Below are 26,475 nucleotides of genomic sequence, written 5' to 3'. Positions count from 1 at the left end.
CTTCAACATGAACTCTGGGGAGAGCGGGGATGGAACCGGGGACCTTGTGGTTACGGGACGCCCACTCTGCTCATGGGCTACAGCTGACACCAACATTTGAATTGAGGAAAGAGCACAAACGTTACACTTTTTGCATGATTTTAGATTGTTGGGGATATCCCACCTAATTAGAGAAGGGAAAAGAAGTTGGTGAGGTTTTATTTGGTATATTCGTGCATAGGCAGTTTTTGGAATCGCTTTATAGCCAGTATAGACAGGATGTTATCAACCAATATAGTATGCCATTATATATGGTTGCTGTCAGTCAGGAACTTTGTATTTTTTAGGAATTAATACAAAATAAAAATGGATTTAAAGGATTGAAATGAACACTGCATTGTCAACGTTGGTATTGTGTCTTCATAAGAGGGCAAACACTCCCGTGAATCATTATATTTTTTATTTATAGTTTACCAAATTCTCAACTGGAGTTACTCTGACTCTCACCCAGTATACCTCTGTTCATGTCCCCTAAGAAACCAAAAGCAATCGTTGTTATGTGATGTTGTTACTCTATTCCATTAGTTGTGCACTTATTGCTTTAACACAAACCATGATGTTGTTCCTGACCTTAGCTCAGTAGACTAGTAGTCTAGACCTAACCCGCCTTTTCACAACGTTAACAATGTGGCTTTGTGTGTTTCTGAGCAATGTAGACATTATGTTGTTATGATATTTAGTCACAAATGTTTTTTATTACTTTTCATCAGATAATTATAAGATTTGATCATATTTGTAAAAATCACCAAGAGAGTGGCGATGATTTATTCGTGATTTATGAGAAAAAAAGACCAAATATGGTGATACGATGTTTCCGCCCTACAGCGATTCAATTTTTATTTTGTATAGCCCAAAATCACAAATTACAAATTTGACAATCTGTACACATACGACATCCCTGACCTTTGACCTCACATCAGATCAGGAAAAACTCCCCAAAAATAACCTTTCACAGGGAAAAAAGTGAAGAAACCTTCAGGAGAGCAACAGAGGAGGATCCCTCTCCACGGATGGAGAGATGAATAGATGTCATGTGACCAGAATGAACAGCGTTACATAAGCACATTTAATGAATATGACAGAATGTATGTATTGTATTTAGACTTCTGCTATCCCACTTTTCTTCAAAGCAGTGGGCAGACAAAGCTGGAGTTTGTGTGTTTTAAAATATAATGCTAGTATTTCATGTTCTCTGTATTGGTGTCTGTGGTTGGTTTAGCAGGTCAGACTGTTTGTGTTCTTTCAGTCACAATGTCTTTCGAAGATTGTTGTGATCTTTTTCTGATATTCATCAAATCGATTCAAACCAACAATGTGTTTCTCCCCTAGCCTCTAAACTGCTTTGTGCAGATGTATTCTTTCTCAGCATCAACACCAATTGAACTAAGATCTTTAAAAAATCCCCACAGATACTCTTTCATTGTTTAACATCATCAATTTGTGATGGTTGATGTGTCGGAGGTTGCCTTATCTACCTCGACTTCAGCTCATAATGTCCTACATTCCTCATCAATAGGCCATCAACTAATTGCCTTCAATCACAGTGTGTGTACGGGCATATAATTAGCTCACAAGTATTAATATTCAGTCATGGGTTACATTTGTCTTACGCAAAACGTATCATCATGTTGCTGCATCAGATCTGCTCTGTTTTCTGCTGCTGTGGGTGGAGACAATGTTATCTGTGCCTCTTCTTCCATGATGGATTTCTCCTTTTATCATTACTGAGCATCAGTGCAAATGGCGGCTCTACAAAGAAGCTCTATGATTCTGAGACACTGGCACTGCGACATGGTGTTTAAGATCTTTGAGACATGTTTTACTATTAAACCCCCGTTGATGCTGCTCTGGAAATATTTGGATATTGCGTCACAAACTGCACATTTGGCCAGTTATAGGACAAGAGATAATAATAAATACAGATGTGCAGAGAACACAGTCAAGAGCTCTTAAAGAATTGTGGTAATTAAGGCACAAGGTGTTATTTTATTTTTAAAAATAAAATACATTCTCACACCAAACTCATCAAATAATCAGACTAATTTAGTTGCCCTCAGCTTCAAACTATGACTCTCCAGGTGCCCATCTAGCGGCACTCAAACGGCGGTTTGGTGAAAGTCCTGCTTTAGTTTGAGTCCTTCATTCGGAAGATGGCCGGTTGGATCCCAGGCTCCTGAAGTCCGCATATTCAACATAAAGAAGATGACGGCAACGTCTAGCGGCCATTGTAATTATGAAGGGAGCAAAGGTGGAAGTCATGTGACGTAATATAAAGTGTGGTCCATGTTGAGAGGAAGTGGGATGAATGGACGAGTCAAACAGGACTTTTAGTACCGTACCAATAAGACCATGGTTTAGGTTACGTAACTTGCGTATGTTGCATTAGTATATACGTTTCACTAAAATATTTAAGTGGTATTGAAAACCAACGACAACTCCCATTGAGTAGGCTGATAACATCCAAAATGGATGCTTTAACTCAACTTTGAAAATAAAAAAGAACCAGCAACTCCACTTTGGCTTCAAACATAATTAATTATTAGTTTTTTTTTTTGACAAAACATGTAGTTTGAATCAATTTGACAGCAGCCTATCACATTGTTCAGCCAGGAAGAAGAACAGGATTCAGGATACAGAGGAATTCCTTTTGTCATAAACTATATGTTTGAGCCAGATTTAACAACCTGAAATTAAAATCTACAGATTAGGTGGACCACCTTCACCCTGACGGTTGAATTATGTAATGTAAACATTGGCATTTCTTAGAGCTAATGGTAAGACAATCAACACGATTATTAATAACTGTTTGGTTCCTAATTGGTTCAGTTAAAACAAACTCAGGTCTGTTTAACCAGTTAGTGTTTGTATTGTTGTGACGTCTGTCAATCAAAACCTGGTGCGGTTTGTTCGTGGCAAACCAACCAACCACAGGTCCATCCATCCATTTTCAATACCGCTTATCCTCATTAGGGTCGCGGGGCGCTGGAGCCTATCCCAGCTGACATAGGGCGAAGGCAGGGGACACCCTGGACAGGCCGCCAGTCCATCGAGGGCACATGTAGGGACATACAACCATTCACTCTCACATTCACACCTATGGGACATTTAGAGATCAATTAACCTGCAGCATGTCTTTGGACTGTGGGAGGAAGCCGGAGAGCCCGGAGAGAACCCACGCTGCCACGGGGAGAACATGCAAACTCCACACAGAAGGACCACTCCGACCGGGAATCGAACCCGCGGCCCTCTTGCTGTGAGGCGACAGTGCTAGCCACTACACCACCGGGCCAGCCTGTTATGCCACCAACAACCATTGTTCTCAAGGCCATGCAACAAACAGAAGCATTATGTTGCGGAATAAAAGCAGTATTTTTAATAAAATCAATTGGAACAAAGGATTTCGTTGACCAAACTTATATTTCCGCAGGGAGAAATCAGCTAAATTCCTTGCAAATTTGTCTGACTAATACTTTTGATCAGTTATAATCAAAGAACATACTTATACTAATCAAAAGCATTAAAGTGCTGCATAGACTTGTGATTTCTCCACGTGGATCCTGATGATGCAGGATACCAATAGTTACCTGTCAGTCCCGTCTTCTTGGTTGGTTTTTAAAAAGTCAGCGTGAACAGGAACTAAAACCCAAGCTTTAATTGTTGTTTTCATTTTCTCTCTTGGTCCAGATCAAATGAACTGCAGCTGTAAAAGCCCCCTTAAATCCACACATCTTGAGACCGATTTTTGTTATGTATCACATCACAGAAGCATTAAAGTGATATATTATTGCCTCTTATCATATTTAAAGGACAATTTAGAGGTCTTTTGTTGTGTATTTCAATACCATAATAAGCTGGCATCACATTATGGAAAGTGGTGGTGATAATCTGCAGTATTTAATGACACATTTCCTCTGCCACCATAGCTTAAGATCACTGGGTTTAATGTGTCATATGAAGTCCACGGCCTGAGCTTAACCTCCTCTCACTGTTTGTTTGTACAACCAACGATTGCTGGATAAAATCATTTCAATGTATTGGTCCTTTTAATGTGCTTTCATTGGTCGTGCATGTCGATCATCCGGGGTCAGGGCCATTTCCGTCACAGTAAGAGCTGAAATACAATCCCAGCAGCACAGGGTGGTCGAGTCTATATTTCAGTTTAAATGCAGTTTCTCTTCATGTGACGTTAATTTAGTCGCAGCAACTCAATGGAGCTTTTTTGATGCACAATAATTGCGGAGCACATTTTACAAGGAGTCAATTTGAGATTTGCATGAAGAATGGCAGCATGTCATGGTGGAAGGGTTTTGCAATAAAGAGACAAGCGATTGAAATTGAGATACTTGCGAGCGGTCACGGCTTTGGCTCAGAAGGCACTTATGCGATAGGAATAAAATATAAATGGGAAAATAATGGAGGTTTATTCTGACAGTGTCATTGAAAACTTTTACTTTGCTGTCTCAACCCCAAAACTTACTCTTGGGAACATTTGTCAGGGCCAAATTTAGAAAAAGAAAAAGTCGTACTGAACAAGTTGAAACGGTAAATGCAACAGAGTGATTGATCTCTTTTAGGGTTCAATCTCTTCTTTTTAACGACACCAACGACAACATCTCAGTGGCAGATAAATGCCTTTTGCAGCGGATGATAAATGCCCTGATTCTGAATTGATATTGGACATTCATTAAGTCACAATTACCTTAATAGCATTTGCACAGTGCTGGGTGACTAATGGGTTCACACTCATAAAGTACTGCTCAAGGTTTTTGGTTTCAGTGCCTGCAAATCCAAACAGTCAATTTGGAAAAATAAATACATTTAAATACAGATGTAGATTTATTCTAAATAGGTGAGCACAGTCAGCTGACCTGCGGACCATATTAGATAAACCAAAAATGATTGATATTGTCCTTCCTTTAAAATATGGCTTTGTCGGCTGGAAGGTAAGCAGTGTGTAACGTCGACTGTGCATGCAGTTGTGTAACCCTGATGCACCTTGAGTTAAGCATAGAGCTTTTCTTGAGTTGATATGCTGACTCATTTGCTAGATGTCTATGAGCTCTCTAGCAGCTCCAAAAGTAAAGAAATACATTGTTAAATGTGAATAAAAAGCCAATTAGCTCAAAACTATATATATAAATGTCAATCAAAGCTAACATGATGGAAATGTTATTCCTAACGATGATATAACTAATTATCTCCCGGAGCATTATGTCCTCCTGAACGAGGGGCCACTGAGAAAGATTTGGGTGTTCCAGTCTGGGTCCAATGATGATGACAGTCGGCAGGTACAGAAATATTCTTCTAAACCTAAAAGGAGAAGAGGAATGGCGATAGCTGCAACACATTGTCACTCCCAACTATTGCTGTAAGTTGCAAGCATGCGTCCGGCGTTCTCAGCCCAACCGGTTTACATGAACCGTTGTTCAGCTGCTCTGATCGTGGCGTGATGGGTTCATATTGGAGTCAGCTGAAAGCTCAAAGGGCGCTAAAGGGTCCCTCGTGTGTCGCTATCAGACGCAGAGCAGCACTGACCACGGGGCAGTGCGTGACCTCAGCGTGACTCTTTACAATTGTCTCCCGGCCATGCCGTCCAATCAGCCTCTCCATCCGTATTGTTTTGCCTTTCCAGTGCATTTGTCCCCCTGCTCCCCCTCAGAGGGTCCTTACGGAGCTCATATCTAGTGTGTTACGCCCGTCCTCTCATGTACAATCTACACTTTCTGTATGGTTCAACTCTTCAGCTCCTCTTTAGCCTTTGCTATGACGGACAACTTGTAGTCAACAATATCACTCTCTACAACATCTGCAAATGGCAACTAAATAATTTAAGCAACTCAAATCAATATTTCATCATTAAATATTAAAAAGGTCAAGGTCTTAGTCTCAGACAGGACGTGTTGTAAGTGACTGATATTGAAGGCATTTTTTTGTATCAATCCATCCATCATGCAGACTCTCATACTGTAACACTAACATATGGATGGAGACAGTAGTTATTAGTGCATAAAAAAGATATAGTTGATCTATGATTTTTCTGAAACTTTGAATGCATCCGTCTTCAACAAGGATGTTGATTTGCAGTAGAGCTTCAAGAAAAAACATTCAAATGAGACGTTGGGTGTTTTGCAACAGTGTGGTGCTGGTTGCACAACATGTAGTGGTGGACCATGACATTGTGCATTATCACCCCAGTTGAGATGGAACAGATTCCTTGAACTATCTGAGGCCTGTGAAGGGTCACCAGAGTGCAGGAAAGACCTTCAGTACATCACATAGCAGTTCATGTAGCTGACGCTTTTATCCAAAGCCACTTACAATAAGTGAATTCAACTATGAGTACAAACTCAGAACAACAAGAATCAAGAGAGTAACATTTCTTCAAGAAAGACAAACTACTAAAATACCATGAGTAATACCATAAGTAATACCATAAGCACCATAAGTGCTAATCGTTTTTTATTCAAGATATAGTCGGAAAAGATGTGTTTTTAGTTTCCGGCATGAGTAAAGGACTGTTATGATGGTTTTAGGGAGGTATACACGGATGTGCCTTCACCCAATATTAAACAAATCCTTTAAAAATGTAATGTAATTTCATGAACTCAATTTAATATATTCTATATTCAATCAAACACTGATGACACAGCGCTGCGTATTGAGCACGGAGAGTCACCAAACCGTCAGTGTGAGAAATAAAAGTCCCAGTCCACCGGTGGAGCTTTATGCAGCGACACCAGAATAGTTGCTCCGTGACACCCAAAGCAATGATGGGGCAGCTAATTGACCCTAGGCCATGCTAATTAAGCATCACGTTGCAGTCAAGGTTAGGACCTACATGTACACGCTTTACACCTACAATAACAAGGGATGAGGACAGAACATTGCAACATGTGCACAACTAATGTCATGGAGAAACACAAAAAGGATTATAAGGTTTCAAGCGTGCCGCTCTTCCTTAGTTAGCATTAAAAAGGGTTTGCGATGATAAAGAGAACGAGGAAACCAAAGTGACAAGAACACTGGAGTAGGAGGACGTTCCCAGACAGTAATTCATTAGTCAAGTCAGTAGGTAAAGAATGCACAGTATCTATACTACAGTAGAACTTTGATCAGTCACAGCAGAATAATGCAATAATCACTGGAGCAATCACAACATGTTGCTTGTGTTACTGCTCATTTTAATGATGTATCACATTGATTAAACACTGGACACTGAGTGCAGCTGTGTTGTGATGAAAAGCTATTTCAATAGCCCCATAAGACTTTACACGGTGACAACAAACCATTTCACTTTGTCATTGTGGCCGTGTTTTCCTGAACGCAGCAGCCACTGGGTGTAGACCAGAGGAGAGCATCTGTCCTCGAGTGGAGCTCAAACTTAATCCTCCTCAGGTGACATATATAGACTGCACACCCAGCCCATATAACCGCTGTGAAGTTTGTAAAAGAGGAGGCTGAAATTGATGGCTTGAAACAGTTCAGAGCCAAGACTTGAGTACAATTAATCCTGCCTCACCGTTAAAGATGTCTCCTCGATACAATGGAGGGGGCTGGGTCCATCTGTGGAGTCAAGACATAAGAGTCATGCATACATGCAGACAGAGAAAGCTATGGCTCCTAATTCTGCTCATTAATCACCTGTCTGCCAAACATCCTCCAGAGAAAAGAGCCCGGTTCCTCCGAGGTAATTACAGCACTTGAAGGAACGTTCTCTGCTGCAAACGCTCATAAGTAGCCATCTTATCTCTCTTTTACCCTGCCTGGTTTTTTGTCTTGACTACGGAGCTTCCTGTATCCTCTGGAGAAACCTCCTCCCCCTCCTCCTCCTCCTCCTCCTCCTCCTCCTCCTCCTCCTCCTCCTCCTCCTCCTCTTTTCTGCTGCACTGCTCTTGCTCCTCTTCAGCTCTTTTTTTTTTTTCCCGGGCAGACGTCCATTTTCCATCCGATGTGAGATAAATAAATTATAGCTTCTAAAATCAATGCCCATTTAATGATGTAGGCTGGAGGCTCAGTGCTTGCCACCATGCTAGCAGGATGCCACTGGGGCTCAAACAGGAGCATTTCTTCAGCCCCAGAGCTACGCTGTTTAGTGCTTTTGGCACTTTGATTTTTCTTTCTTTTTTCCGAAATGCTATTTCAGTCATACTGACATTTTATTATTTGTCATAAGTTTTCATGAATAATATAACTTTTACTGCAGAGACTGATGGGGTTTTTGATGCATCCTTTGTCTCAGGAAGATGTTAGTTTGGCACACAGCATCCTGGTCTGGATGGCTTTGTTCCCCGTGATTCACTGCAGTAGCTGGAAACAGTCTAATTTCTCCAAAGAGCCACTCAAATAATACAAAATAAATCAAAAACTGTGGCTAGAGCAACATCTTTGTGTATTTATTTTTAAAGGCAGAACAGTAGCAATGCAATCACTCAGTCTGTAAACTGCATGTTAATGTAGGAATGAAAGATTTATAACCGTCTGCAAAAGTTGTAGTAGTAATCTTGTAGCTGGTTTTAAGGAGTCTGACAAGAGACTTGCATAACATACAAACTAGAATGTGTCCCTGCTAATGCTCTCTTTCTTCTTGTGCTTTCTGTGCTTCCAGATGGAGATGATAGCAGAGCCGGATCCCGATGACGACGGCACAAAAATAAGTGTAAGTTCAGTTACACGCCAGTGCTTCTCAATTGTGGGAAGTCATGACGCAAGCTGGATGGCATTTCATTCCAAGCAAACAACAGCAGCTGATTTCCCCAGAATAATACACCTTCAACCAGAGAAAGGAGCAAATCAGTGAAATCAGCAGCAGTGTATTATTCCTGTCAGAGTGGTTCCCTTCCTGCACTCTTCTCCCCACCAACCGCTCTGCCTCTTTTTTCCTGTCACTCTGTATGCACATTCTGTGCTCAGAGCAGCTCACACTTCCTGCCACTGACCTAACTGGAGTCCTCAGAGAGTCAGAGAGCTATGTGCAATGTAAAGGGACAAGTCTGGGCTCAAGGTTCCCTCTTCCACAGACTTTGATTAGATAGGTAACAAAATGGTTTGGCATATGCCAGCTTGACCACTTGAGCTGTCCTGATTCTCCTGCATGGCCAAGGGAGTTGTCTCCTCTGCTGTCAGAGCTGGGTAGGCCACCATGGACCACTTTCTTGATAATAGATACACACATTCAGAGATGTGGATCACAGTTCGGAATTCAGCAATTAGGGGTTAAATGCTTGTGAGTTTTTGACTGCTCAACATTTAATATAATACCTAAATAAATTATATCATGAAATGTTACTTTGATACATGAATATTTAATGAAATGGAGCAGTGCTGAATAAATTGAAATAAAAGGTTTTCACCAAATGTCTTCAAACCAACCGTACTTGCAGACAACATTGCAAAGCGATAAGCAGGACTGCTTAATGCTAACATTGGGTTTATAAGATTGCTGCGTCTTTGTGATTAAGTACCTTAATGTGTGACAAAACCACACATTACCGTTTAGCTATTTTATTGATAACCAGTTTTTAAGAGGACTCCAGAAAACCTTCACTCTGCAATGTAACTGCATTGCTACAGCTTGGGTCCATGTCCATGTGTCATTAACATACATTGCAAGAGGAAATAAACTGGGACACATTTGGAATGTTTAGGTTTACAATTGTACATGTACTGTGTAGTGCATGGATAAAGGATGTTGGCTCCAGTCCCACCGGCTATAAAAAGGTTGTTCGGAGCCCTCAAGGTCCACAAGAAAATTGAAGGAAAATCTCTATTTGCTAAAAACCCACCATTTAAACCCTGACGTGTGCACCTAGCAATATGTTTTAACCTGTAATTATCATTGCCAAGTTTGAATATGTTTGTATGCACAATAGAAACATATTATGAATGTGTTCACCACCAAATATCCCAGTGTAACTATCATGTGGCATATTGTAGAATAAATGATGTGTCATGAAACCGTGCGGCGTTCCATCACTGTTATGACTGTGGTCTCTTTTAATCCCTCTAACAGACAGTGAAAGTCCAGGGCAACGACATCTCACACAAGCTGCAGATCTCCAGAGTCAGCAAGGGTGACGAAGGACTGTATGAGTGCCGGGTGACACGGGCTAACTACGGAGAGATTGTGGAGTACAAAGTCCAAGCCTGGCTGAGGGTCAACGCCACGGCCAGGCCACGACGGCCACTGGAGCCTCCCAAGAAAAGCTCCCCGCTGCATCTGACGGACAAGAAGCCAAGAAAGTCCAGCTCACCTCTGGGCCAGGACAGCATGAGCTCAGACCAGAGGGTGGCTTCCACCTCCACCTCTCACACATCCTCCAACACAGCTCAACAAAACCCCGGCTCAGGTAAGCATGTAATGAGGGCATGAGGGCAGTGGAACACAAAAAAGACGTATGTAGTCAGAGTGTTTAACTACCAGCATCTGGTCAGCAACCTTCCTGGATGTTTGGTTGAGCTACAGAACAACCTACCACATACTTCAGCAGGCTTTTCTACAGCAGTCAACTGCAAAATGGGCCTTTCTGAAAACAGCCCTGCCTCGCCAAAAGGTAGCCATGTTTCAAGGCAGAATGATAAAGGCCAACGCATGTGTGATTCACTCCCATGATGGACCCTGTGGATCCAATGAGCCTGGAATCTTCAGTATCTCAGAGTTCTGAACAGATAAACAGACTTTTGGGAGAAGTGTAGCGTTGTTTTCTTTTCTTTTTCTTATTCACAATGCTGGTAGCCCCTTTTGACTGTTGCAAAGACTGTGCTAATTGTTTGTAAAATAATAATTACATTTTGCATTCGTCCAGAATATGCATTGGTTTAATAGTTTGGATTAAATATATTCTAGAAAGAGGAAGAGGCAACGGTTGGCCTTTGTTCATCTATGGAGTAAAGATCCTCAGGTTTAATGTGAAAATAATCAGAAGGCGATTTGCAGAAGGGATGAGGTTGATGTTAAACAGCAATTACCTCCTCTCCATCTTCTAGAAGCAGAAGGTGGAGGGGTTATGTGGTTGCATATGTTCAACATATCCTCATGAATTGGTTTGTAAGGTATAATCCCTGCAGCATCTGAAGTTAGCAGGACACATGTTGATACATCCGCAGCATCTGAGAAGTGCCACTCAAGTGCGGAGCCCTTGACCTTCATACAATGCTTGTGATTCCAGCAGACAGAAGCTCTCCTCTCCAATAATACTCATGTAAATACCATTAGTAACCAAGTGACTAGGGTTTTGAGTCTTCAGATGAGGATTGTAGACAACATTAGGTCTTTTTTCAGTCACTATAGATATTGAAGACATCTCATTTGGAGGGTATCAGTTGCAAGTCAATTGTCTGCCTCCAGCATCCCCAAAACGCTGCTGCTGGGCTCCGCACTAATCCTAGGAGACGAGAACACATTCCAGCCTTTCATGCGTCTCTTTACAGGCTGCATGTGAGTTCTGAAATTGATTTAAAGATTTTACTGGTAATGTTAAGGCACCACATGGTCAGGCCCCCAGCTATATTTTAGAAATGTTCATCCCCCACGAGCAGCTTCTGAGATCCTCAGGCAGGCCTCCTCTGGTGGTTCTTAAAACTCACCTTCTTATTGAGGGTATTCTTGCTGCAGGCTGCCAAGCTCTGGGACTCTCTGCCGGAGCAGGCTGGCCCATCAGGAGCCACTTTCTATATTATTTTCCACATGTATTTCCTTTGAATTTCGGTGTCCTTAATTATTATCCTCATTTGCTTCACACTTTGCCATGGGTAGAATTCAAACATATCTCATTGGTAGAAAGATACTTAAAATAAGGGTCTGAAAGCAACACATGCAAATGTGTTCTCCAGGGCGGTCTCATTTTTCTATGTGCAAAAACTAATACTGTTAGAATTATTTCACTATATTTGCTATAATCCCATCAAAGTGTGAGACATACTAACTTTTAAGTTATCGTTGTTTTCATTGAACTTGAACAAATGGAATTCATGAGATTAACTTCAGTGCGTCTCCATCATGGGAATCTAAGGCCTCGTCTGTAATTACATTCAGCGAATTGCAAAGAATAGCAGTTACCTTTGTGTTTCATCAAGCTCTGTGTGCAGTACATATCCAAACATCACTGCAAGAAATGGAACAATGGAACCCTTTAATTATTGTTGATGTCAGCTTTGTTCCTAGTACATTTCTTTAACACATAAACATGTCACATAGTCAAGAACTCACTTTCTGTAAAATACAGTAATATTTGTCTGGGAAAGCTGAGTATTACTTAGTTTTGTAAAGTGAAGTTATTGTGTAATAATGTTATTCACATAGGAACAAAACACTCCATGGGTTAATAATAATTAATTTTATTAAAACCAACAACAACAAATGTTTTTTATTGCTAGATCAAATGATTGGAAACAAATTATGGTAGACAGCTAAATCTTATGCCCAAATAAGTATAATTTTCAAGATACAATAAATCTGTCCAACAAACCAAAATGGTCCGGTTTACTCTGGCTGGTGGGCGGTGCTTAGTTTTTGCTTGACTGTTTTCAACATGTTGCTGGGTGACAAACTTTCTCAGTCAGGAAATAGGCAATGCGGAAACAGAATCATGAATCATATTTAATAAGCATTGTTGAGTTTGAGCTCAGAATAATCATTCAACTCAACATCATGAACAACGAAAAGGATCAGTCAACTTCACATAGTCAATGGATTTGGGATATGTCCACCATATGAATGGTGTAAGCATGTTTATCAAATATAGCATCAAATAAAGGAAGCAGAGTTTGAACATTGAGGTCTTACTTTAATGTTCTTGGTCAACCATTCCAAAGTATCTTTGTGTCTGTTTCTACTTGTTACGTTGTCTCTTTCCTAAATAATAAGCGTTCTGCTCGTTACACAAACCTTACAAACACTCCTCACCAAATAAACGCTCATTGTTGGCTTACTTTCTTTTGAAGTTTACTTGGTTACGGTTCAGGCAACCAAAGTACTTGTTGAAAAGATTGTGGTTTCGGTTAAAATAAGTATGCATATTACGTAAAATCAAGTTAGTAAAGCCGGGAAGTTATGCATCAAAACTATGGTAAGCCTTGACCTGGTTTCACACGGGACACAAACAGGTGTGTCCTGGGTGACAGCCCCTTGTTTGCCCACCTCTCCGTCCCTGGAAGCCCGTTCTCAGACAGATGCCCCTGGGTTCCAGGTGCGTGAATCAAAGCACTGAACAAGTGATAACGGGGTGTATTCTTCTGGAGAGGAAGGTCTCAACCCATCAGTGAAAAAGAGTTTCAACAAAGTAACTGAACTAAGATGTGGCTGCCTTCTCTTAGCAGTTCAAACAAAAACATATTTGGAGCAATGAGCCATCCCCTGTAATACATTATGTACATGACTGTTATGTAGTCTTGTGTTTTTTTGTCTTGCACATTGCACTTTCAAATAGTCCTCATTTTCCTCGTATCTTTCTCATGTCAGCATCCTAAAGCTCAAATCATCTGGTAACGTCATGCTGTTCTACGTGTAGCAGTGTAGGTCTCTTTTCCCTGAGCTGGCTCGGTGTGATTCTTTTTTTCTCTCATAAACTATTCTTTGCATTAATATTTTTTCCTCTATGAATTTATTTTCTACCTGGTCAGTAGGAGCTCAACTCAGATAGCCTTCTGCACCCCGAGGCGAAACATAGAAAGATATTACTTGCCATTCAATAGAGGTACAACAAAAATGGAGAATAATCCCCGGGGCTGCAGAGTCAGAGATTATGAGGCAGCCAAATTATGCTGACAACTGTGTTGCTGTGAGTCTCTGTGCGGTGTGTCTGACACTGATAAATGCCTCTCCGTGGCTGCCCAGGCAGCCTCAGCCACCTTCTCTGAGCGTCACTGAGGTGTTACGGCTGAGGGCGACAGAGCTCTGTTACTGATGCGCTCAGGTTTGAGGCAGATGAGCAACAATAGGTAAACGCGATCGGGTGAAATTAAACCTGGGAGAGTGCAGATATTTTCATTTTCCGCATTGCTGCATTTGTAAACAATGAGGCTCTTTTCCAGACGGCGGACGGTGACTGCGGCTGGCGGAGCGGCTGCAGCAGCAGAGCGCTTCGCCACCAGTGTGTCAGATGTTGTTAGATCACAGCTCGGCCTCCATCGTTCTCGGCAGTGTTGGTTTTTCCAAAGCTCAGAGGTGATCAGAGCTGAATGCGGGCGGGTAAAATAAGGAGAGAAAAATGTCCCCTGGGTCAAACTTGTCCCTCCACCCCTGAGGCCAGCCTGGTTCCTGCATGAAAGGAAAACAAATATGGACTCAGCTTCTTGCGTAAGCATCCATCCAAACAAGTAAGAAAACACTGACCTTGTTTTTAGGAACCACTATATTTGTTAGAAACAGCCTTGGCTGCATATGTCTGAGGAAAGAACACCAATGAGTCATCACTCCAGTAGGTGGTTAAGAAAGCACCAGAATGCTGTTCATGGCTGCATTTATATTGCTTCAGCAGTCGCACGCAACGTCAATGTGTCATTGCTAGTTTATGCGGATGCTTCAATGGGCCGGATTCTGAGATCCCCTGTAAATCCACTGAAAGCTCACATTAGCTCACATTAGACTAGACGTGACCAACTGGCCCAGGCTTTACTGCACCATCTACTGTGGCACATTAGATAATTAGTGCACATTTATTTTCTACCTTTCTGGTTCAAAGATACTTTTATGTGATCACACAATCATTTGTGAATTGTTTTTTCCAAAGTAAATGCATATTTATGTTTATGTGTACATATGCAGAGCTGTATTTTGCATAGTGTACTTTGTTTGTCTTTGGAGAAGTAGTACAAATCTAAACACTCATGAACAAGTTCCTTAAATGTGTACTTAAGTACCATTTTGGAATGAGAGCACTTTCACAAGGTTCGGATCCACAGTGTGAAAATAGGGGCGAGACAATACAGGCAAAGTCATAATTTTTCATGCACTGGTAAATTTTGAGGCTTTTTTGCTCGTATAATATGCAGTTTTTCCATCCAAAATACACATTGAGCTGTTTATTTTTACTACTTTGTCTATTTGCATCGGTAGATTTCTCCTAAATTTGCATTAGATAATGTCTCATTTGCATATTTAAACATAACATTTCAGAAATCAACAGGCAAAGTTTTATAGTTAAAAGGTTTTACCCTTTTTACCCACGTTCAAATTGTACTGAGGTGGATGTGAGGAGCACTACCTCTATGCAGGGAATATTGTGATATGATCCTTTGTTCTCATGAATCTTTTCTCCTCCAGTGCGTCGACAATCACTTCATAAACGTCACTATTTTTGTTTTACTGTGTATATCTCAACAAGTGCCCACACAGGCAGCGCTGAAGGACCGTAGTTAGCTTTGACCACCGTGATGTAATTGAGCCCATGGCAACGGGTACAAACTGAATGATGACAAAACGCTGAAACATTCATAGAATCCATATTTTTGCTCAAGGAAGTAAACAGTGACACTGCAACAGACCGAAGTACTCCGTGGTGGGCATTAAGCTCTAGTAGATGCTGGTTACGTGTCAGTCATGGCGAGATGCTTTGGGAGATGGCTGCAGTAATGTCAGCTAAAACACACAACTGCTGGTGGGAGCCGTTCAGACAACTCGGATGGTCATTTTGGGGCGTTCCCATTCAGCCAGACTGCGTTGTCACATTTTCCTTCACTCATAGTCGAACAAACTGCAAGGTAATGACATCCAGTTGTATTTAACCAGTCGGTGAGACAAAAATCCAGTCAGATAGAGAGTGAATCCGTCAACAAGATAGACGGTTTCATAACAGAGCCACCAGGCAAGTAAGCAAGCCAGTCAGCCGGCCAGGGATCAGCAGGATGAGATGGAACTGGCACAAAGCCAGTTTGAGCTCCCTGTGGAGGTGCTGTGGTGATTCACCTCCATGCCTCACTGAACCTCACTGCCTTGCTGGCCTGGAATTGATATTCCACATCGCCATTTCAGACAGCCAAAAACATGTTGGCAAAATGCAGTGTGTTTTGTTAGGTTAAGTAGGATAAAATGAGGAGTATTCAGTGTGGGTCTATTCTCTCCCAGCATTCCCCGAGTCAGCCTGACAAGGTTCCTATTAGCTCGGACCGATATTCTCACTCATTATGCCGACAGAGAAGTTGGTTTTCAAGGACAGACATCATGCATAGTTCTAAACCCTAAGACACGGTCTTTTTGCCATGAAAACCTTTTTCCCTATTGACATTTCTTTGAGCTTCCCTTCTTCAGCTGAATGACCACGCAAGAACTCAGCTGTAAATTAATCCAAAATGACTTGTAAAGACATAGTGACCTTGTCAACCAAACCATGACAGGAAGTGGGTGGAGGTGCTTTTAGCCCCAGTGAAGGATGAGAGAAATAATACAATACTGCCAAAATAAAAGGTTGTTTTTGATTGTGTATTCAGCCGTATTGCTGGACTCTTTGTTTGTACTTTTTCTTTACTCAGCAATTAAAAACGCATGCTAGTGTACAACAAGGATTCACAAATGTTCCTCCTGTGTTGTTTTCTCAAAATAGCACAGGAACACAGCAGGTACCTTTATCTTTAGTACGCTCACTGGCAACATTTGTTTTGAAGTGAAAAACCGCATAACGTGTGATTTATATGAGAAAGACGTCTTTAGACATAGTGTTGCTTTGTGGATGGCTTTTCATGCATCGTCAGTGCCAAGGAGAGAACATGGAAACAACTTGACACCAGATACATGCTTATAGGTTGAGAAAGCTAAAAGAGTCTTGTATGTGTGATAGAAGTCTCATACATTCAGACTTTATTTAAAATCAAGGAAACTACTGTGTACTTGGACCGCTGAGGCGGAAGGCAAGCTCTCTCTTCACCGGTCCATCTACATTCTGACCCTCGCCAATGATCATGAGGTTTAGGTAGTGAAAGAATACAAAACTTGTGGTGACTTTGTTCTCAACCCAGCCGCAAGGAAAATGTAATGTTGGCATTTTAATAAATACATTTTCCATCAGCCTCGAATCACGGTTGCAGAATCTCTCAATGCCACATGGTTAACGGTGTGAAGCGATTAAGTTAGGCAAGAAAACTCCCCTACGTAAAGTTACCACCATCAATGAAGCTAGTGGTAATCAATAACAACCAACCTTAGTTGTCCGTCTTATATATTGTTTCCGAACAAGCTTAAAAAGTTACACAAGCGTAAAGTCCACGTTTACTCCCAGGACACACGGCGGTCTCCTGGGTGAAAGTCCTGTGTTTGTTTTGCACACCAGACGATCCACAGCAAGTTGATCCACAACAGCAAGTTGCAGAGTAGAATTATTAAACATCAGTTATAGGTTACAGACAGATTTCTACCTTCAACTTTGTCAACATTTTCTCAAATCTTTGCTCTATCCTGGGAAACACTTCTTCAGGTCTGTAAAGACTAATTGTGTAAAATGAGTCAATCTGAAGAAAACATCTTTCTTTAGTTACACTGCTCGTAACTGAAATGCAACCTGCGATGAGGGCTTCTGTGTCGGCATTTCTTGGCTAGAACGGGTACAACCCCAAAAGGTTTGGAACCTGCGGTAACACAATGGAGGCGTAGACAGCAGCACTCCATGCTGTTTGTCCGTCTGCAGGTCGACACAGCCTTCCCAAACTCAAGATCCTGAGAAGACAACACACCTGAAACACGCTGAAAAGAGTTGGGGAGTTTGGAGCATTTCACTATATGAATTTGCATATTAACAGAGACAGTATGTTGGTGGTGTATGTTCATTTTGACTGGAATTCTGAGTTATAGCTATCTTCCTCCAGTTGTTGTGTGCCTTATACAATCATATCCTCATGCTTTACACTCTGTGGTTTCTCAGATGACCAAATTGAAAAATGACTTTGCAAATACCAACTAAAGCAATAGAACTCTCGACAACAGCAAATCAATAATGTATGAATAACAATCCCCCTGCTGCTCGGTACAAATGTGGCTTCATCGCCAGATTCTAGAGGGACTGTAGCACTGGTAAGAGTTGCTTCAATGGATTTGTAATAATACATCTGGAGACTGTAAGGAATGAAGCCACAGAAATGACCCAGCACATGTGCAGCGTGGGGTGGCCATTCATGTTGTACCCAGAAGGATATCATTATGACCCAGCTCCGGCTTAATATATTGCAACTGTATGTTGTTGTTTCTTGAGAAAAGAGACATGGTGACATTACTTGTGTTTTAGGAAATCATTGTTTTATATCCCCGCTCTAAAGTGTTGAATGTCAAAGTGTCCAGACAGTGGAACACAAGTTGGTTCCCAATGAGCATGATTTAGATTGGTCTAATATAAGAACATATAAATATAATAAAATATGTTTTGCTTTGTTTTAGTTGGTCACAGGTTAGAACTATTCAGTCAGCCACATCTATCACTTTAACCTGACATTAGTAAAACAAACTTCTTCTTCTACAAGTTGAGAGATCAGTCGTCATCGCTATCAGTTCACAGCCTGCTGCCTCCTAAAAACAGCCTTTACATGAAACAAGTATGTTTGTTTTTGACGTATCACAGATAGGTTTCTATGTGGATGTCAGTGTATGGAGGAGAGAACCACACAGGACTTTAAGCCAGGAGACCCCTCTTAGAGTCCAATGTAAAATCCAATCAACGATGACTTGTGTTAATGTTGTCCGTCAGTTGAATGACGTAACAAACATACTCATTTCAAGCCAAACCATGATGGTCTTCTAAAGCTAACAAGTCATCTTGTGTTCTTGTTGGACCAACAGGAAAAGTGTTTCTCTGGGTCCAGATGGAATTGAGAAGTTTGGTTGCATAGTTGACATTAAATGTGACAGTATTGACCCAAACTACCTAGATTATGTATTTTGATCAACAAACTAGTGGGATTTTAAGAATATTTTGCATATGGAAAGTAAAAACATTTGCTCGTCTGCAATTTAGTAAATAAATGATAAGATGAAATTCACTCTCATTCTCAAGCAGTGTGGAAGGATATTTTTGCCGACGGTTCATCAGAGAGCTTCTCTGATGCAATGTGTAAAAGTTAACCCACACAGTGAGTTAATATAGCAGTAATATAATAACAGAGCAATATATATATATATATATATATATATATATATATATATATTCATCCATCCATCCATCCATTTTCAATACCGCTTATCCTCATTAGGGTCGCGGGGGCGCTGGAGCCTATCCCAGCTGACATAGGGCGAAGGCAATATAATATATATTCACTGATTGGCTTATAGCAGTACATTTTACCTGACTTGTACTACTGTCCTGTTGTACTGAAACAGATAGCACGCCCTTCACAGATTATAACAGGTTTCCCAGAATTTTCCATTAGAAATAATTATTATACAAACACCTCTCCTTGTAATTTCAAGTCCAGGTGATTGTTCTCTTTCCAGCCAAAACGATAAGCGATGAGCCCGAGCAGCAAGACTTTTCCTCATGTTTTGCCAGATTTGGTGAATGGTTCAGAAATGGTCTCACAGCGTGGAGCTGTACACTAAGTTCAACACTCAGACGTTCTCCCTCCAAACCTCCTCGTCATTTCACCACATTAGTCATGCAGTGCAGGATAAAGCTTGACGGTTATTTTTACCTCATAATCCGACATTGAAGACTGGCGCTTTAAAAAGCTTGTGGAACTTGTCAGTTCATTGTAATTATTGGATTCATTTAGGTGCTGTACCGGTTATGAATTCAACCTGTACATGTGCAGTATGGCAGTAGTGGTGGCCGTAGAAAACAAGAGAGCAATGAAGCAGTCGGGATGATTTCTGGCAAATAAAAAACAGGTATCATTTCTGAAACTCAGAAACCATAGTTTTGCATTCAAAGCCTACTAAATTGGGATATGTGACCTCATGCCTGGACCTAGAAATGTCAAGACAGATGGAAGAAGGGCAGCGGAGGCTGCAGCAATCCTCTGGCAGATGGTAGAGGACCTGCATGTTCAACAATAAATTACAAAAACAGAATACATAATAAGTTTCATTAGTCTTTTGTTTTTAATATTCCAATGATATTTTGATTTCAGTAGTAGTTTTATAGTCGATCTTCGATTGAATGGTGTTCTTTATTATTATTATTATTATTTATTATTATTATTATTATTAAATAGCAGCAAAACCAGAAACCGTCTCTGTGTTTCTGTCTTCGTTGTGGATCACGTGTACATTTGACAAAGTGACTCTTTGGAAGTCTGAGTGGGGAAAAGGTCGAGGTGGATTAAATCTGTGTCTTGATTTTGTGTGTGTTATCATATAATTCCATTTTTACATTTGACATTCATCATGAAGTGTACAACTTATTATTAAAAGGGCCTTCATTTAAACATGCACAGCCACTGTGCAGCACTGTTGGTGTTGGATGATGTTGTATTGCGTCATCTCCACAGCCCCCCCCCCCCCCCCCCCCCAACCCCACCACACGTTCCCACTGCTGTGTGAAATGGTACAAGATGTTCAGAAAGGCATAGCTTGGCAACTGCTTGGATTCTCACACATTCTTCATGGCCACCAGGAAAACATGCTCGGTGTTACCGAAGAAGAAAAGAAAAAGGTTTTTTTTATGTTTCTAATTAAATTGTACATCCTCAACATTGCTAATGAGTAGATGATTGCAGAATGCCTGGTATTCGTGAACTGGTGCTTGGTCTTCCGAGTGCTGTCGCTCTGCGTCTGTGACTCGTAGCTGGAGGCTGATTAATTATTCTCTGTGTGAAGGATGTTTTGGCCCAGAGTGATTGCTGCTCCTCTGTGGCACTCCTGTTCCCTAGATCCCCGCAAGCCAAATGAGATGTGGTGGGGAGGAATAAAGGGTCAAAGCCCTCCATCTCTGCCCTCCTACCGCTCCTCCCTTCATCCCCCCAATCCCCGGCAGCCCAGACAATCCAGAGCTGGGCCGCAAGGTACAAAGTGTCCCCCCTGGACGGTTTCCTTCTTAGAACCATCGCCCGGTCTGACACGAGGATCCAGTACATGTCAATGTGATTTAATGACTATTTCATACAACTTCTCTTGTTTCTCACCACTACCTCCTTTCAAGCTTCTCAAATCCTTTCTCTCTTTACTTCTGCTTCCTCTATTTCACTATTTCTGGTCCACGGAATTCCGCTGCATAGGATCGTATAGTTGTCATCGGTTCACGTTGCTCTCATCAGTTCAGGTTCGATGTGTCGAGACGCAGGCGGATCAAAGAGGAGGCTGAAGAGGCTGTGTTCTAGTTTGCAGTTGTTAGTCATGCCAGATGCTCAGTAAACAGCCAGAGCTGCCTGCCTGGTGAGAGCAGTTTGTCAGGGCCAAGGCAGCAGCAGCTTCCGAGGCTGTTTACATGCGTAGTTCCTGTGCTTGCCTGGTGAAGGTAGTGGCATGGATGTAAGAGCATTGGGCTCAAGTCCACTCATCACACGTCCATTTTAGATTTCAGTTAGTTTTTTATGATTAATGGCCCACGTTTCATCAATTAGCCTCAACATTTCATATGTATTTGAGGAGATGACGCTGCAAACAGATGTGTTAAAAATAAGTAACAGTATAAAACACTTTCAATAAAGTTGAATGTTTAATGGCATAACCATGTTTGGCGTGTAACAGAAACCTTGGATGACTCATACAAAGAAATAATTTAGAGTTAACCACGTTTGAGGATGAATCCATGCTCTGAAGCCAAGCAGCGATCCCAGGCTTCACAGGTGACTGCAGCCTTATGGATCAAATTTAATGAAACCATATGGTGCAACATTTGAAATAGGCAACCGCATGTTAGATAGCACAAAACAACTAAACACAATGAAATAATGTGCACTTGCAGCTTGGTCTCCTCAAAAGTAGGGTCCCAAACAACAAACTGCATTGTCCATTGTTTTTTAAGGGATCATATTTTTTTGCAGATCACATTTGTGATCAGAGGAGGAAGGAGGCTGCGGTAGTTGGGTCAAGGGGTGTTCACTCCCAGGTTCTTATTTGAACCCAAACCAAGATCTTTGACTCAGCCAAGTAGTGCTGTTGCCTAAACCTAACTTGAATTGAGAAACACAATAATGTTGATATATACATTTGTAGAAATGTTGATTTTAAACGTTAAATAAAGTAACGTATCCTTGATTTGCAGAAATGTGCAATGTTAACATTTAATAGCGACTGTGTTGGCTGGAAAGTACATTAGGTTGAAACAAGAGTTCTTAATGAAACAACAACATGTGTTTTATGTCCAGGACCTCCAGAAATACACATATTTGTTTTCTGATCATTTGCCCCATCAACAGGATGGCATCTTGTGCGTTCCAAAACTGTCACGTATCCATTTGGGATTTTAAGCAGAACAATCGCTGGCTGAGACTCAGGAGAAGAGTTGGGGTTAGGGGACATTTGTCATCATGTTCTCATTCACTGTCTATCTCCGAAAAGCAACGCACATTAATGTGTGCATAAGTAAAGTAAGTAAGGTTTATTTATATTGCACTTTTTACAGACAAGGGGTCACAAAGTGCAGTACAGTAGTCAATTAAAATAAATAAATTAATAACAGGGGCCAAAAACATTTCAACAGTTAAAGAGCAGATTAAAATACACAGTAAAAGAAGGTGCAGTAAAAAACATAAAAATAAATATAAAGATAACAAGATAAAAGCAGGTCATTTAAAATGTAATTAAACAAACGCCAGAGTTAACAGGTATGTCTTGAGGTGGTGTTTAAATGACACTATTGAATCAACAAACTGACTGACACAAGATGTTGGAGGTTGGACCTGAGATTGTTGAATATGAGCGAAGTAGTTCAGCCACATATAACCCACATGACCCACACGTTTAACCTTACTTGTGTTATGTAACACTAAGGTACTGTATGTTATTTACATAACAACCCTACTTATAGCCTGGGTTGCATTGCATGTTACAGTAATACACACTGGCATGGTTAAAGTCACGGTACACTTTTTTGGGCTTGTTTTGCTGAAAGAAGTGATCTCTTCTCTCTTGAGGGCAGTCAGACGGTGGAGGGGTGTGCAGCACGTAGATGGAAAGGGAACCGCATTTTCATCACACTTTTCTTGTTTCTATTTGTGTGATTCAAGGGCTTGACAACACAAGCCAGCATTCACCCATTCATACATGGCAGTCAGCCACCTGCTCAGGAGCGATAAACACTCACATAGTGACGGCCGCCCCGACTTGCAAGGTCAAAGGTCGCATCTTATCACAGCCCAAATAATAACAGACATACAAAACAAACCCTATGCATGTTTACCCATTATAGCATTCGTCATCTGCTGTTGTTTTGTCTCTCACTGGACCGCCCATCTTGTAGAGATATGACGGTCCACTGCGGTCACAGTGACGAGGGGAATTCAAAATGAAGCACTGAGTTTCAGGACAAGATGGTGAGTTGAGTTAAAAACATACTCGGTTTATGAAATAAAAATGAAACTCAATGTTTTGAAAGACGACAACAACATATTGTTTGTTTCACATGGGATATGAAAACTGGTCACCTAGGTTACAGTCCAGTGTTCATTTGTACATCCATCCTACTATACCTTCCTACCCTGAGTGGAATATAGGGTTTCCATTGTAGTGAAAGCATGGTGCATCAGTATTAGAGGCAGAGGGGCGTGGCTAAGTGTCCATATAAAGGCATTAGGTGGTACACTGTAGCTGCCATGCAATAGCTGGTTCTCTGGCTTACAGCTGGATGCATTGTGTGCATGTTAGTCCTGCTGTTGACTAACATTCTCATGTCTCTCATAAGTAGTGTGGCAGAATCTCTAAAGCTTGACAAGTCCGACGTCTCACTACAAATACATAATGCCTTACCCTATTTATCATTAAATAAGTTCTCCCTTACAGAGTTGCATTGGTCTATCTATTCATCAAGCTAGAACAAATCTGTTCAATGGTTGAATCAGAAAATATAACCTTTGTTTCTTCTCTTCTCAGGTACAAGAATATCATCATCCAACTGTGGCCCGGCTGTCCTCCTCCTGGCGTGTGGTTTGGTGAGGGGTGCCTTGTTATAATCTGAAGAACTGACGTGGTTTGTGCCCTGATCTCGCTCTGTTTGCTCTCAAAGTGAACAAGAAAATCCCCCCTAGTCCCCCCAACCTTACACACACACACACACACACACACACACACTAAGCGGACAGCACCGCTGGCCGTCATGTCCCTGCCACTCCTGCTCTTGCTCCCAGCACATTGCTATTAGCCACCGTAAACACCCGTCACCTCGACACCACTTGGATACCTTTTGTACAGACGGCGACTCGACGCCATCTGAGGTGCAGCGCTCCGGACTCTGTAGCTTGTTGGATAACTCTCATGGAAGAATGACTTTCCTTATGGTTTCCCTGTTCCAGTCCCATGTGTTTATTGCTCAAAAGTGAACAAGAAAAAAAGGAGAATCTATATTTGTGTAATATATATGATTCTCTCTCTCTCTCTCTCTCTCTATATATATATATATGTTTTCTTTAAAACACCTAGAATTACTGTATGTGCTGTATACATAGCTGAAACTCACCATATTGGCCATGGAACTCCATTGTGAATAGGCCCTCTCAAGGAAACAAAAGAAATTAAAGTACATGTCAATTTAGACTGGTAACATTGCAAAAGGGTTTAATTATCACTTCTCTTCAACTGTACTGGCCATAGAAATGATCCAATGTGCATACTTTTACATCTCGTTAGTGATACGTATACAGGTGAGCATGCTTATTGACCTGACGGCGTAAAAGAGGGGAAGATAAGTTATTTGAGCTACATAAGTCATCCCTTGGGAGTTCAGTGTTACAGTTTGTTGAGTTTAGCTTTATTTTAATGTGCTAGCTTTGATGTGATATATAAATTGTCCCCCGTCATCTTAATTTGTATCGCATCCTCAGTAGGAATAAAAAGGATGTCACAATGTATGCGTCATTGGAAAATCCTGATATGTGACCGTTGGATGATTAATTGTAATTGACCTGCACCATTGTCACACGGCATGCTTCAGTTGCGGTGCGTCTCACCACTCCAGAATGAGAGTTTACCCTCTTTGGCTTACAGGCACTGCTTGTTTGTTTCGTTTTCTGACGCCAAACACAAACACACAAACACACACATGCTGCGGGTCGACGTTTGAGTGGCTGGATGAGTTGAGATGCAGTGAAACACAGAGAGACGACTTGTCATCAACACTGTATATGACCCATATTTGGAGGAAATTAGTTAGTTTTGTTAAGCTTCTCTCTTATATCTTACAGTAATATATTTTTAGCTTTATTTTCAGATGATATTTCATAGAGATTTTTATCCTTGCAGAGCATTTATTAGCAAAACGCTTTGACAATCTGACAAACACAGACAATGGTGTTTTATTTTGGTTTCAGAGTGCAACAACAGATACAGTATAACCTGAATTAATGCTTTTGAGCTAAAAAGACAATTACACACATGCTCCAATTCAAACTGAAATGTGTATGAATAATAGAGGAGTTGATTTATGTCTCAAGAATCTGTAAGTGAATGTTTATCCACCACGAGTGTCACGCAGCCTGAGTGCACCAGTTGCCCTGCAATAAGATCAATATTTTATTTTGGTAGACGTTGACCCCGAAGCACATACTTTATTTCTGCTCAGTTGTTGGCCAAAAGTTACGCCAAATTAAAGTAACATGAAGCATGAACATGTAGTTTTTCAGGTGGTGTATGGTATAATCTAACAGTCACACATGACATACAGATGTAATCGCCAATGATTACAATGCTGTGTTCTCAAAACACAACATTCACCTCCCCTCAAGCTTTTATTCCGCTTCCACAAAGCATCCCCCCTATAGTTGCACTGCATTCCCAAAGAACTGTGGAGGGAAACTTGTTGATTCAGCACCGGCATTCAAAGGCCGAGAGTTCTTTGTAATGCTTTGTAATCAGACTCCAGACATCCAGCGTGGGAACACCATGTGGTGGAGATAGAGGGCCCGTCTAATCCCTCACATTCCAAATGGCTTCAGGGTGAATTTGGACAGTTAATCTAGCATCACTGTCACATCGTATATGCCAATCTGCTTTGACTAGAAATCGATTGCTGTGTTTTGAAATGACATGTAATGTACAATGATTCAGAACGTCCACTAAAACGGGATTTGGAGGTTGATTCGATTTTGTCTGCACACTGTTTGAGTGGACAGTTTGTCCAACCCTCATGTAAAAAGTTACTGACCTGTACAACTTGTATATTAAATAATCAGCATGTTAACATTTTTTTTTTTTCAACATCCATTTAAAAAGGCAGACGCCAGTGAAGTTCTGTACTTGTAACAATGGTGTCATGTACTCATATTCAAGTGTTAACAAATCCAAAGTGGGTTTTCATCTCTTCAAAATGAACTTGGGTAAAATGTATGACTAAAAAAAAAAAAATTCTATATATAGCTATGAATATTAGAAAC

General features: G+C 41.1%; 1 protein-coding gene across 1 annotated transcript in view; it reads left to right on the top strand.

Annotated features, from left to right (window-relative positions):
• Positions 1-21,251, top strand: part of vstm2a (V-set and transmembrane domain containing 2A) — a 78,651-nt gene extending 57,400 nt beyond the window's left edge. The window contains exons 3-6 of the mRNA XM_034560760.1: positions 8,645-8,695; positions 10,049-10,385; positions 20,821-20,952; positions 21,205-21,251. Of these exons, the coding sequence (XP_034416651.1) occupies positions 8,645-8,695; positions 10,049-10,385; positions 20,821-20,952; positions 21,205-21,251 (567 nt within the window). The remainder of the gene's footprint in view (positions 1-8,644; positions 8,696-10,048; positions 10,386-20,820; positions 20,953-21,204) is intronic.
• The last annotated feature ends 5,224 nt before the right edge of the window (positions 21,252-26,475 follow it).

This window comes from Cyclopterus lumpus, chromosome 20 (genome assembly GCF_009769545.1).
Source record: "Cyclopterus lumpus isolate fCycLum1 chromosome 20, fCycLum1.pri, whole genome shotgun sequence".
NCBI lineage: Eukaryota > Metazoa > Chordata > Actinopteri > Perciformes > Cyclopteridae > Cyclopterus > Cyclopterus lumpus.
This window is presented reverse-complemented; position numbering and strand designations above follow the sequence as displayed.